The sequence below is a fragment of the Bicyclus anynana genome, chromosome 14 (assembly GCF_947172395.1).
Source record: "Bicyclus anynana chromosome 14, ilBicAnyn1.1, whole genome shotgun sequence".
In the NCBI taxonomy this organism is placed as follows: domain Eukaryota; kingdom Metazoa; phylum Arthropoda; class Insecta; order Lepidoptera; family Nymphalidae; genus Bicyclus; species Bicyclus anynana.
The window spans coordinates 12,189,009-12,204,634 of record NC_069096.1 but is presented as its reverse complement, the minus strand read 5'-3'; the positions used below and the strand labels follow the sequence as shown (position 1 = coordinate 12,204,634).

Here is a 15,626-nt window from a genome sequence, read left to right as displayed (position 1 = left end):
GGTGCTGATAGACTTGAGCATTCAGTTGTAACAGAATAACGAGCATTCGCCGTTTTAATATTAAAAGCATAGAGTCAAATATTGCTACGAACATCTTGAGAATTTTGAAACAGAACATCTTAGCTCGGCAAAAAGCTCCAAGCAAATCTGCTCGATAGAATGCTCGCTAAAATGTTCTCGTATTTTTCTGTGACGTAACATTCGCACGAATGCTCATAACGAGTGAATGCTGTATGTATGTATATCAGCACCTATACGTATATTCATCACACGTCATTCAATGTTCATTATTGCGTGCATCTGTAATGTCGTCGGTTCAATATTAATCCAATCAAACCACGTTGTATCTATACTAAATATAATACTGTATACAGTCATGTTAATTAACGGTAGTATCGAATTCAATTACGGGTCATTTAATCCACTGTGGCCATTGTCAGGTGGTTCATTAAGCGGATCATTACAGCCGTTATGCTGTGTATCTCGACACATCATATTGTAAGACCAGATGCAATAATAATAATGATTAACCCTGAAGCACTTTCTTGTGTACACAGTCGAGAACTGCATAATTATGACCATCATCATCATTAACAGCCGACGGACGTCCACTGCTGGACATAGGCCTCTTGCATGGACTTCCAAACAAAACGGTCTCGAGCCGCGAGTGTCCAGCGGCTCCCTGCGACCCGCTTGATGTCCTCGGTCCACTTAGTGGGGGGTCAACCAAAATTGCGCTTTCCGATGCAGGGTCGCTATTCGCGCACTTTGGGACCCCAGTGTCCATCGGCTCTTCGAACTATGAGGCCTGCCCATTGCCACTTCAGCTTCGCGACTCGCTGAGCCATTTCAGTGACTTTGGTTCTTCTACGGATCTCATTTATGCTTCGATTACGCAGAGAAACTTCAAGCGTAGCTCCCTCCATCGCCCGCTGAGTGACTTTGAGCCTTTTTATGAGGGCCACAGTTAGTGACCAGGTCTCGGATCCGTAAGTCATCACTGGCAACACGCACTGTTCAAAGACTTTCGTCTTCAGGCAACTACATACTTTTCTCATACCTAAATCATGAAAAAATCCAACATTCCAACATTTTAACGGCATATTATGGGGCCTTGCTCGTATAGGAGAGGGAATATGGAACTAAAACCCACCACGCTGCTGGTGCTGCTTAGCGGGCTTTAGGGTAATCAGATATTAATGATTATGACTGGGTTCGACGGCTTAACTGGCTCTCCGATGTACGAGGTGTAATACTACCAACTTTCCAACAAACTATTAAATTTAAATGAAAATACTTACAAGAAATATAAGCTACATAATTGTTTACATCTAGGCAGGCTACGTTTTTAAGAAATTGAATGTCACGTTTCTCAAACGGTGAAGGAAAACATCGTGAGAACACCTGCATACCAGAGAATTTCCTTATACGCAAAAGCCTTACAGAATCCTGTGGGTCTGAATATATTACAATATCCATCTTAGTTCCGAACATACAATAGATTAGGACTTAATCTCAGCATTGTTCTCAATAAGCCGAAGTTACAACAGATTGTATTAAGCCCCTTTGCGTCCTTTGTCTTCTGAAAGTTATGGGGGAATCATCATTATCAACCTACTTTAACGGCCTACTCCTGTAGAGAAGGCCAGGCCTTTCGCCTTATAAAGGATATGGTGATTAAACTCACCACGCTTCGTTGATGCGGATTGGTGGGCTTAGGATGAAAATTTTAAACTCTTTTACTAAGTACATCATCAGCGTTAAAGTAAAAAGTTGATTTTATAATTTTTTAATAAATAAAAGCTAAAATAACGTTTTATGGGTTAGGAAAATTTATAAGAAGAAGAAAAGTATAAAGCTCCTAATTTGGAACTTTTTTAGTTAGTTTAGTTTAGAATGGGGAAAACAAAAGAAGTCTATAAATTACTATAAACATTAATATAAACGGTGAATAGTTGTAAAGATGACTGGATATTTCTTAACCAATCAAACAAAACACACGATTTAACCCGCATAATTTCCGTTCCTATTAAAATACGGCTATAAAATGTATCCCATGTTACTTGCTGATAATGTAGCTTTTAATTGGTGAACGAATGATTAAAATCGGTTAAATGGTTTAGGAGTGAAAATGAAACATAAAAAAGACTTCTACTAAAAGTTAATTCTAGTTTCATGGCCTCAGCATGCTGTCAATGGCGCGACAGTGCGGCGTCTGAGCTCAGGTTTGCTAATTAGCATAGTTTTAATGTGCCACTTGCGTGCCGCGTATAACCTATCTACCTCTTTTCTTCGAACATCATTGGTTATGATACAGCTTCGCTCACAAAACATGTAAAGTAAATGTAAATAATCACTATCTACATTAAATATACATAAAGTGTAATGACCAAATTTCAAACACTGAGCTTAACTCCTACACTAATTAATGTAAATACTTAAACAATTTTGCGACGGGGTTATAGTTCTCTCATTTGTCTTCCCTTAAATCAAACTTAAGCAAAGTTAACAATAGTGTATGATATTCAAAATTAACAAAAGCGTCGTAAATGAAATCAGTTAATACAAGACTTTGGCAACAATGGGAGAATGTGATAAGTGACTTGGGCACTTGTATGCGAAGTTTTGGTAATTAATGGACTTTTCGCTCCATTATAAGCCACTTTCCTTGAATCGACAGTGACAGGAAGTATTGATGAGGATCCACTTCCTAGTCACTTAGTGTCTGACAAAGTCCATTAAGGAAAATGTTTAGTAAACAAACACTAAGCACGTAATAAAACCAAAGTAACAGTATCGTGGTACAAGGTAACAAGGTATAAAATATAAATAAACAACTATTACATTGTATATTTTTAGCAGACTCAGAAGTGGATTACAAAAATAAGAAAACCAATGTCGAACAATGGTCACGACATTTCTCAGGACAACTTATTCAACAATTCAAATTGTAACCAAAATAAGACCCGAAGAATGGCAGAGAATGACTTTGAGTGGAGTCACGCACTAATGAACGTAGTGTGTAGGGTTAAAGGCGCCTTTGACTGTTATCAAACACTCCCCTTTTCCACTCAAGTCACTCTCCCCCGCCTATCCCAAGTAACCCATAAATAATTACACAACAAGAAATGTGGACGGCTCGAACGCCACGAGCATACTGATTACTGAAGCCGATTGTACAACGAGCGCCTTATATCGCAAGTCGTTCCCGCCAACCGACCGTTACCCCTCCCTAACCTCCCTACTCTTTACGGAAACGAGTCGCGCCACCTAGCGTCGGCACAAGTCAACATAAGATCGAGCGACGTCATATCCATCTCAGATTACTATTTCCTACAATATTTTTAACCGACTTCCAAAAAGGAGTAGGTTCTACGTTCGGCTGTATGAATGTTTTTTTTTTTAATTCACATAAAAAGTAAATTATTGAACAAATACAACTAAAAAGCTAAGCTCTTACTGTGAGATTTGTATGCGAATTTTTGGTAATTAATGGTATTTTCGCTTCATTAAAAGCCACTTTCCTTAAATCGACAGTGACAGGAAGTATTGATGAGGATCCACTTCTTAGTCACTTAGTGTCTGACAAAGCCCAATAAGGAAAATGTTTAATAAACAAACGTTAAGTGGGCACATAAAATGAAAGTAAAAATACCGTGACGAGGTACTTAAAATATGAATACACAACTATTAGATAGAATATTTTAATCACATAATAAGTAAATTATTGGTCTAACAGGTACCACAACTAAAAATCTAAACTCCTACTATGAGATTTGTTTGCGAAGTTTTCGTAATGAATGGACTTTTCGCTCCATTATTTATCACTATCGATAGTGACAGGAAATATCTATAGAAGAGGATCCACTTCCTGGTCACTTAGCGTCTGATAAAGCCCAATAAGGAAAATGTTTAGTAAACAGACGTTAAGATATAGAACCGAAGTGACTGTGGATTGATGTGATGAAAAATATAGTCATTATGGTCTACAATTACGCTACGGTATTAGAAATATATATCCCAATGTCAGGCGTCCACTGATCCGCATCTTACGTATTGGACGCATCGCATCAAAAGGATTTTATTAGGTATTCATTGCATAGAAAGACATACAAGTGCGTCCACTGATCCGCATTATACGGATCGCTAAAAATCTGTTTGATGCGATGCGACCAATACGTACGATGCGAATCTGTGGACGCCTCCTATACTTAACTAGGCAATGTATTTACAAAGTGTCAATGTTAATATTTCCTATAATTTATTTCTTATCACAAATAAATAACAGATAAGGGTATACCTTATTTCTTATGCCGGATCTCGTATCATTTGTTTGAATTTATTTAATAATTAAATTATTTATTTTAATTTAATTGAAACAAATGTTCTCTACAAACTATTCAATAGTTAAATATTTTATTTTAACGTTTTTCATGTTTTGAAGTTATTTGCGTGATTTGCGAAGAATAAGAGTTTATTTTCATTATCATCAGACAAGGTTAACGAGCCACTAAGGCTACGAATAATGGGTGTAGAGCTTACATTCACCACGTCGCATCACTGCGGGTTGGCGGGAGTTTGTTTACTGTATGTCCAAGTCCAGGCTGCTAGTAAAATTTCATAAAGATAAAAAAATAACAACTTCGTTGACCTGATTCGGGTCTCGAACCAAGAATCTTCTAATTCATTGCCAACCAAACTAACAATTTTTTGGCTAGCGGCAGGTTTCGGCTGTGGCTGATTACCACCCTACCGGCAAAGACGTACCGCCAAGGTTAGGGTATGTCGTGTAAAAACCGAAAGGGGTGTAGATTTTCATCCTCCTCTTAACAAGTTAGCCCGATTTTCGTCTTAAATTGCATCATCACTTACCATCAGGAGAGATTGTAGTTAAGGGTTCAACTTAAAAAAAAAACCAAAGGAACCAGTAGGTACTGGAATATCGAGTATCACTTATAATATAATTAAGTACAAACTGAATAGTTTCATTTTCAGTAACATTAACCATGCTCTAAACGCGTTCAAGTTCAGTCAGCAGACATTATTATACGGGCAAGTTTCGAAATTCTAACTACAGTTATAATAGCAACACGATTTAACTATAGGTAGGAGACTTGAATCAGTCAACAAAGTTGTTATTTTTTGTCTTTATGAAATTTTACTAGCAGCTGGGCTTGGGCGTACAGTAAACAAACTCCCGCCAACCCGCAGTGGTGCGACGTGGTGGATGTAAGCTCTACATCCCTTATTCTTAGCCTTAGTGGGTCGTTACGTACTTATACGAAAAATATTCATACAAAATTCAAAAACAACAATGCTCTTTTAAACATCACACATTATTATAAGTTCATCATCATGATCATCATTATTATCAACCCATATTCGGCTCACTGCTGAGCACGAGTCTCCTCTAAGAATGAGAGGGGTTACGCCAATAGTTCACCACGCGCGCCAAATGTGGGTTGGCAGAATTCGCACACGTAGAGAATTAAGAAAATTTTCAGCTATGCAGGTTTCCTCACGATGTTTTTCCTTCACCGTTTGAATCCGTTTAATTTCTTAAAATGCACATAACTGAAAAATTAGAGGTGCATGTTCCGGATCGGATTCGAACCTACGACATTCGGAATCGTAGGCAGAGGTCATGTCCAGTGGGCTATCACGGATCTCTTTATCATAGTTCAGAATAACTATTTTTTTAATTATCGTCAGTATCAACCGATTGACTTCCACTGCTGTAAACGTAAAGTTTGTGTGTTTGTCAGTAGGGAATATTTGCCACATTATTTGTGAATAAGAAACGGTCTTTTCGAAGGCGGTAAGAATTGATGTAATTTATATCTTGGATGAAAAGCTCCTCGGGACTCGAATCTATTGAATCAACGCGGCGGCTCGAAAGCAGTATAAATTATTATATTTTTTTTAGAAAAAAAAAAAACTCCGAATTGGTTTAAAAAAAATAAGAAGAAAACCAATGATGAACAAAAGTTATAAATTCACAATATTTGTCAGGACAACTCAATTAACAAATCAAACTGTAACCAAAATAAGACCCTAGAACGGCACAGAATACCTTGAGCAGACCCAGAGGCTTTTGACTCCGGGTGCAGGTGTAAGGGTGCCCTTTCGACTAGCCGACATTCATCATTTACTGCTCATGTTATTCTCCCCACCTATCCCAAGTAACCCATGAAAGATGACACAACAGTTGAAGACAGGTTGAACTCCACGAGACCAGTGAAGCCGACCGTACGGTGCGCGCATTATATCGTGCCCAATCGCTCCCCCGCTCTAACTCCCACTTTTTCGGAAACAAGTCGCGCCACCTAGCGTAGGCACGAGCCAACACAAGATCGAGTAACGTCAAATCCGTCTCAGACTACTATTTCCTACAAAACTGATGAAATAAAGCACTTTTGTATAACATTAATTTTTTTTATTCTTGACATGTTAGCTCTTGACTACAATCTCACCTGATGGTAAGTGATGACACAATCTAAGATGGAAGCTGGCTAACTTGTTAGGAGAAGGATGAAAATCCACCGCCCTTTAGGTTTCTACACGGCATCGTACCGCCTCGCCGTATCGCCTACCGACAAAGACGTACCGCCAAGCGATTTAGCGTTCCGGTACGATGTCGTGTAGAAACCGAAAGGGGTGTGGACTTTCATCCTCCTCCTATCAAGTTAGCCCGCTTCCATATTAGATTGCATCGTCACTTACCATCAGGTGAGATTGTAATTAAGGGCTTACTAATAAAGAATAAAAAAAATATTGCTTTAGGCATACCTATTTATAAAGAGTATATAGATAAAATTAAAAATTACGATTGGATTTAGGAAAAATAAAGAAATAAATTTAATAAGTAAAAAATAGCACTTTAAAGTTAATCTTGTGTACAATAATAAGAATACAAATAACAGATTTAATGAGTGAAATTATTTATAATATTTTTTTTATAATTATTATTTTTATTACATTGTAATGTTAGTGTAGTGATAAATTACATAAGAAGGTTTTCAGTTTCATCATAAGTGAGGGTACTAATCCTACAACATATCCAATCATACCTACAGAAATATGTGGTGTATGAATTTAATTAAACCCAATATTTTGGTTTCGAATAGGTTGCTCCCACGTGCAAAAAACAGCAAACTTTTAATTTATACCGCATCGAATTCATACTCGTATGTATTTCAATGTATTGTCCCTGTTGTACGATTTTAAAATTCTTTAGTACGCGGCCGCGTTTGTGGTTCGGCGGTGTTGAAACAAAGTGGTGAATTTCAATTTGGTTTTATTAATTGGTCGTGGGAAAGCAAAATTTACATGCAAGCGGTACACAAAAATTGTGTATAGGTAAATAACCAAACCGACCTTATTTTGGAAAACACATTTATGATACACGGATTTTGGGATTTAGGTACGTACTCGAGAGCGGCTAATGAACATAACATAAAATTTAAAATTTAAAATAAAACCCTTGAAGGTCATGAAATTATTAATTACACTCTCGATCAAGTCATCATTATTCTCTTTAAGTGCGCTTTCATTTGAGACCCCACTCAAATATATTTGCAGATTCGATTAGTCTTCCCCACTTTCAACCCCCAGAACTTTTCGGCTCAACCGATTTTCATCAAACATATCTGAAAACACTCGACCATAAGTCATCTTTCATACAAAAAAAAATCAAAATTGAAATCGCTCAGGAGTTATAGTGCCAAAGACCGATTGATAGACAGACAGACAGACACGTATGTCAAACTTATAACACCCCTCTTTTGCGTGGGGGGTTAATATAATGAGGGAGGATACCTTGCTTATTGTTGAGTATTTCCACCAATTATGGGTCCCTTTTAGACCGTTAAGGCCTAGTTTACAAAGTTGCAATCTTCCTACTCCTTTATAATATTCCCGTTCCTCTAGGTTACGCTCAAATCGTCATTTTCGAAATGCACTTTTACTTTTTAGTTATACTAACTAATTTAACCTTATTGTTGACTATTTCTGATGATAGATTATTTTTTTAATATTATGACCCCAAACGCGCGGCATATAGAAAGGATCTTAAGAACTGGTAGCAATGGACTGGACTTAACAATGGTCTAAGATATAGAACGACTGCAATGACGTTGTACGTGGGCTTTGTCCATTGAAGTAGGGGAACCGAAGAAGCGATTTTTGCAGTTACTCGAGCGCAGCAGATGAACTTAAGGGATATTTTTCACGTTGTTCAGTACCTCCACCAAGTATGAGCCCTTAATTATTGGTGGGCACGTTAAATCTGACGATTTAAGCGTAACGTAATGGAATGGGAGGTTTCCAAAGTTACAAAATAAAACCGTTATATTTCGAGGACGGTTAATTTTTTACTTATTTTTAATGAAATAATCTCCTGAATAATCGCTCGTGTTTTCTGATGATATCAGTAAGCTGAAGTAATAAAAATTATATTTAAAGTTTTTTTTCACCACCGCTGAAAGTGAAAAAAGTATGTAATCATTTAGTCTTTCTATATCTACCAAATCTAATCGATTACCATGACGCTTTAGTATCTGCAAAATTAGCATAATATGATGTATTGTAATAATGTGTAATATTGAAAATGTCGTAAATATAATGTAGTTTATAAAAGATGTAAAAGTTTATGGATCGAGTCCATCAAAAAGAGGTGTACCAGCTGTTTATAATCCTATAAAGACGGCTATAAACGGAATTTCATTTTATAATGTGTTTCTATTACAAAGTTTATCGGTTGGCTTCTCTATAATGTAATGTTGTTTGGCTGGTGGGAGGCTTCGGCCGTTGCTAGTTACCACCCTACCGGCAAAACCGTAGCCAAAGCCTCCCACCAGCCAGACCTGTTAAAAGTAGTAGTACCTACTCTTCTTGTTCAAAAACTTCGCCGGCGAAGGACAATTTGAAGCTGTATATTTTTTTCTCTTATCAACAAGCTTAACAAACAAACAAACCAATCGAAAGTCTACAAAAAACGTCGTAAAACTATGGTCAACGAACTTTGCTGGTCCCCGTTGGACAAATTAAAGATGAATTTATGAATCTAGTAAAACGTTGAAGCGAACTTTTTTGATAAAGTAAAGATTTAATTAATAAAATAGCTATAATAAGATTTTTATATATAAGTAAATTGTCGTGTGGATAGGGTAGGCCTGCCAGAGATGGGCATTCCCTATTACGAAAGCAATTCTACTCGCACAAATGATATATGCATATTACACTACATACCGCACATCCTCATACCTCGGAGAGTATAGTCAGCTGTCGGTTCCGGTCATTATCATTAACATTTAAAGTGATATTTACGCAGGTATCTAAATTAGTACCATAATTTCACCAACCCACATCGCAGCAAGTTAGTGGGTCTAAGCCCCACATAGTCTAGGTATTAGCTGTCGCCCCGTAGTTTCACCCGCGTAGTTCCTGTTCCCGTGAAAAAACGGAGATAAAATATAGCCAATGACACTCACAAATAAGGAGGCTATCTATTAGCAATTTTTTTTTTGAAATCGGTTTAGTAGTGATTACCCCCTACAACTTCTGATACTTTATTTCTATAAAATTTTATTTTAGATTAAAAAAAGGCGGGGTATTAAAGGTCCACTAACATATATTTGCGTAAGCATGTCTACTCGCACTAATGATATGCGCAAACATTCTGAAATTAAAAACAGTAATCAAAAACCACTCCAATCATCAAACACTCCGTTTCCTCACTTGTTGCATTGCCGTGCCTAAATGTGTGAATGTAATGAATACTAATAATATAAAGAGGTACAGTTTGTAAGGGGTAATTTCTGGATCTACTGAACCGATTTTGAAAATTCTTTTACTAATAGATTTGTGAGTGTCACAGGCTATTTTATATCTCCGTATTCACACGGTAACAGAAGGAACACAGGTAATACCGCGAGCGTCGGCTACTTCTAAAATACTAACAGACGTCCGTTTTCCGTTCCCGTGAGAATACGGAGATAAAAATATAGCCTTTGACACTTACAGATAATGTATCTTTCTATTAGTAAAAAAAAATATATAATCGGTTCAGTAAATCCAGAGATTACCGTACAACTTCAAAAACTTTACCTCTTTATAATGTTAGTATAGTATAAATACTGGCGCAAAGTAACTGCTCTGCATAGCTTCGTGAACAAGAGGATTTCCCCGACCTTTACGGTATAGAAATGGTGCAATGCGGTTGAATAGAAATCACGCTAACGCAACCCTGTCTTTGTGCTGCAATCTTAGACCTTCATTTTCAATGACCTTGAGGCGTCAAGTTCTAGGCATTACGCGAGCCTTTGCACTACGTATCTGGTATTTGTCAATTAATGTTATAATCAATCTACTCTGGGAGCTCCGTTTGGTCTTGGATGTGGTACAATATGACAGAACAAGTGCGTTTGTGTGTGTATGTTACCGGCGAACTGTATAATAGAAACGATATTCGCGAAGGTGCAGCTGAATGAAGGGGAAACGGAACATGTCTTTAGGCATAACCACGTTTAAAAACTTCTGAAAAATATTTGCTATGGGAATCTGTGGCATGGTAGGTACCAATTTAAGTTACTGTTGTAAACCAACCAATAATAACCAATGATGTTAGAAGAAAAAAGAGGTAGATAGGTTACAAATTCCACACGGTGAATTCCACAGTTTTCCTGGGAGTGACCTTTGATTGTGATTGTAAACTTCAGCGGGGTGCTCATATAGAAAAACTGACTGGTAAACTTAGCTGAGCTGTATTTGCCGTGAGAAAAATAAGACAGTTTAACAACTGTTGAGTTTCTTGCCGGTTTCTTCTAACGGTGGTAGAATCTTTACAAAGAGTCAACTGACGTGTCAAAAGTGCTTGTAAACTGAGCCTACTTGAAATAAAAGATTTTTGATTTGATTTGATTTGACAAAAACCACATTCGATGTTTACAACTGTCATACAAAAATTATTTCAGCGGCGTTGTCAACGGCGCGATGACAGTGCGGCGTCTGAGCTCAGGTTTGCTAATTAGCATAGTTTTAACGTGCCACTTGCGGTCCGCGTATAATCTATCTACTTCTTTTTACTTCTAACATCATTGGTAATAACCCCAGAGCTCTAAAATTAGTTACTGTAAAATATTTCATAAATTACCAGACCGCCTCCGATATTCTATACATTGCCTCGGCATTGTATAGAATAGCTGAATTTCACAGATTGCCTGTAGCATACACAAACTAATGTTAGGCAGGCGTCACAGATCCGCAACGTACGTGACGGACGCATCGCATTATATGGACTTTTAATTTTACAGTAGATTCGTATGATCAGTACGATTAGGATCAGTGGACGCACTTGTGTTATTATATTATTTATAAAGAATGCTGCAATCCGTTTGATGCGGTACGTCGTATACGTACGATGTCTATCTCACGCCTACCATTAAAGAACATCCCTCCAGTTTTATACACCTACGCGCTTTGTCAACTACTAGCAAACGCTTGTCTATACACTTAAGCACTACATCCAAAACTCAACAGACTTCCAAAAGTAGACAAACTAAACATTCTACATAATTACAGTGTAAGCTGATCCATTAATGGCAAAACTACAAACTATTTCGTGCTTAGCAATTACGTGAAAAAATTCTTACATCAGAATGGTTTCCAATGTCCTAATGCCATATTTGAAAAACAAAAAAGAAAAATTACACATAATAGTTATATAAAATACAAATATAAAATATATTATAGGTAAGTATGGAAATATACTTTAAAACTTAGTTGATAATGTATAGGCAAACTTTGAAAGTAAGGAAAGTTCAAACGAAGTTCTGCTTTGAATTTGGAACACCTCTCGTATCGTCAAAGTGGGAAATAATTGCTCCAAACATAATACTCGAGAAAATATATTTATGTACATTGATGTAGGCCTAACATGCGTGCCACGACATTATCTCGCAAAGACAAATCCACCAATTGCAACCCAACCTGAAATATCGCTCGCTCTTTCATCGCAACGCAACGAAAGAGAAACGAAGATTTCCAGTTCGCCACTATTGGTTGATTTATTTTCATGAGATAAAAATGTCGTAGGTCACTAAGATTTTATACTATTAGATATGTTACACTAGCGCGTCGAAACTAAGGTGTTCAAATGGTTGGTGAAAAATGGTGCCTAATTGAGTCATTTAGTCTTAGGTATTATTCGTTTAAAACAACAAAAGTTATTTTAAACGAATAATACCTTGATATTGTATACAATGTGTTACCGTGTGTGATCAGAGCAGTGTAAAAACTATATATACATAAATATATAATGTAAGTAAACACAAAATTATGCACGTGTTAGCTCAGTGGAGTAGTTAAATTCAGATCACTTTTTGCGATGATTTTGTTGGCTAACATATCTAAAAGTATAAAATCGTTGATGAATCAAATGTTACGCCTCATTTAAATTATAAATAAATTACCTTAAATAAAGAAAAGCTTTATAATTAAGGTAATGATAAGGTAACAGTTACCGAGCAAGCAGACGGTGCAGAATGAGCTCCACAAGTCCCTCCCGCTGTGGCCGCTGCTAACGCACTGCTTCCTGGTACCTGAGAATTAAGAAAAATATTAAAATAAAGTACAAAAGTCATCGTAAGTTAATGAAATTGGGGAAATACTAATAATTTATCAAATATTAACACTTAAACACATTTAAGAACCATATGAAATCATCGAACAGGACAATAATTGTCTTTTAAACACTGCAAAATCAGTGAAACTGGGTTGAATGACAATAAGATCCGTATTAGAAATTACTTTCACGTATACGTTTTAAAAGATGAGATCAGTTTTATATTCTAAAGATGTAGGAAAATTTATTACTTTAAATAAGGTGTAGGTGTAGGTAGTAAATTTATTTAGTAAGGTGCCTAAAAATTAATGATAGTTTGGTCAGGAGTTTTTAACTACTCGTATTACTTTTTTAACAAGCTAAAATTATCACAACCCTCTGCTGCAAGTTAAATTATTGGTATGACTTTTACTGTTTCAGATTAATTACCTACTGATAGCGTTCTATGTAAATTGTAAAGTCAGGAAATATTGTAAATATTAGATAGGGTTCCAAGCATTGAAAGTATTTGGCTTCCTAAATATAATACTATGAGTAATTACAATTATATAAGGGGTTATTGTTTATTCATAAAATTATAATTAATATCAAGACAAGAAAATTACACAGGGGAATTATTAGTATCTACAAAAGCAATTACTGTTAGTATGATGAGGTCGGTTTTTAATAGGAATATTTACGTTCAACGTTTAGTAAAAGATTCACAAAAGAAACGTTACGTATTACAAGAAGTATAGCAATTACAGTTAGAGTAAAAACACACCATCAATGTATCCTATGGCGTAGAATTTGAAGAACGCGCTTCAACCTGTCAAAATTTCGATTGATAATGGAGTGCACAAAATCATACAATATGTGATGAAAAATAAATTTCATCAAATCGATACAAAATGCATGAATGAATTCACAATTCAATTTGAGTTTTAATTCATCATAATAAGACTCAGAGTCGTCTTAAAATTTTCTACTGTTTTGGATGCAAAATAGTAGTAAATAAGTACCTTTAATTGCTCTTGTTTGTAATCTGGCTGGTAGGGTAGTAACATCCGGATTTTCCCCCATCTATTGAAGAATAGAGCGATGGCGCCGATCCAGACTATCAGCACTAGAACAACTATTCCAATCTCCACACCTCGTATCTGTTGAACATGATTTGCTATATCGGCATTTTCTAGGCAAGCGCGCTCCAACCTAGACTTCATGATTGCATTCCACCAGGCATGATTCAAGCGCAAGTGTTATCGACTCGACGCAACGACTTGCGTTACGGACAGCTTCAGTGTCCTCGTGGCGTTCGAGCCGTCCATATCTCTTGTTGTGTAATTCTTTATGGGTTACTTGAGATAGGCGGAGATAGGCGGGGAGAGTGACTTGAGTGGATAAGGGGGGAACACATCGTTCTCAAGCGCGTGACTCCACTCAAGGTCATTCTCTGCCATTCTAGGGTCTTATTTTGGTGACAATTTGATTTGTTAATTAAGTTGTCCTGACAAGTATTGTGAATCATAACCTTTATTCGACATTAGTTTTCTTATTTTTGGAATCACCGTTGAGTCCTATAATACAAGTCTATTATGAATAAAAAAATTGAAATAAATTGAGTTGACTAAATGAAGAAATTTTGGCGCAGTTACGAATTGTTTGCGTTTGGTATTTTCAGGATGGTTCAACTTCAATGGTAGCTTTTGATCGTGGCTTCCAGAAACACGTGCAAGCAATATACCTAGTATTTGGGCGCGATGCCGCGTAGATTAGTAGTGCATTTTTTTACTATTTTCCGAGAAAAACAACCGAATCTAACAAAACTTTTTCATAGCGAAGTTTGACTTTTCTTTTATATGGACAACGTTTTCCTCAGACAAATAGCAAAGAAAAAATTAATCACTTCTCCTATTAAATTTCCGCAAAATAACGCCTGGTTATATTTTTATAATTGTACTTAAAAGTGCGAACAAAACAACGATTACTGTAGTTCTATCTTCAACTTGTTTATACTACAACAAAAATTTTAATAATGATATGATGATCTTAGAAAGTAGGTATATCAGTCATATTATCTTCTAAACATTATGGTTACTAACTATCCACTTCCCCTCTAATTAATTAATTTATTTATTATTTTATTTATATATAAATATAATTTTTTTTTAGTTAGTTGTGGGTAGGTAGGTAGGTGGAACAGTCCAACGGAGATCGAACCTTTGGCTGATGAAGTAATTAACAATGTTCAATTCTCAAATTTCCAATATTATTTCCAATTTTTTTTTTTATACACACGATTGCAGTGTGTTCAACTATATACACTTCGCCGGTGATATTTGCATGCAAATGTGCGGATGTAGCAGAAACCGAATCAACCTGTAGAGAACAGATACGATATCCAATATTGCGAGGCAAATACTGCAAAAACACACGCAGTATACCTTTTCCAATGATTGAATTTATTGACTTACGGAAAAATAAAAACTAAAATCTAGGGTTATGGTTTGGTACTGAAAACAACCACAACGAAAATGACTTTTTTTAGGCCTCAACATAAAAAAAAAACTTCGAAGTCTCTGACTGTAGCATGGTGGCTTTTAAATGAATGGAGCTGTTTTTGTCGTGATCGATTATTAGCTAGCTATAGCTGACTTCATGACTGTCAGGTTTCTCTTTTTTTACCTTGTAGAAATAAGGCTCTTAAGAATTCTAGATGCAAGCTGCTCGAGATAATGGTATTTGATAACTTTTTACAAGAGGCTTATGTCCAGCAATGGAAGTCCATCGGATGATGATGACGATGAAGGCTCATGATACTGATCTTTGCTACCAAGCAGCATCGTTGTTTCGGTAATTTAGTGATACAAGAAATATCATACGTAAGCCTATATATATAGGAATAATCCGATGGAAAGATGAAACAACTTCGGTGGTTTTATTTTTTGAAAGCAATCGATTTAGTGAATATTAAAGCTGGTTATCCTGTCCTCGCATCATTACAACAAAAATATGTACTCGGTAC

The 15,626-nt window shown here is 36.3% G+C and overlaps 1 protein-coding gene across 4 annotated transcripts in view; it reads right to left on the bottom strand.

The window, feature by feature from the left end:
* Positions 1-15,626, bottom strand: part of LOC112048880 (fibronectin type III domain-containing protein 5) — a 167,157-nt gene that overhangs the window by 25,422 nt on the left and 126,109 nt on the right. For 3 of the 4 annotated variants that reach the window (XM_024086566.2, XM_052885410.1, XM_052885411.1), the window contains exons 6-8: positions 13,624-13,761; positions 12,522-12,599; positions 11,652-11,672 (exon numbers count right to left, since the gene is read on the bottom strand). In XM_024086566.2, the coding sequence (XP_023942334.1) occupies positions 11,652-11,672; positions 12,522-12,599; positions 13,624-13,761 (237 nt within the window). The remainder of the gene's footprint in view (positions 1-11,651; positions 11,673-12,521; positions 12,600-13,623; positions 13,762-15,626) is intronic. The other variant, XM_024086565.2, reaches the window with a different exon arrangement.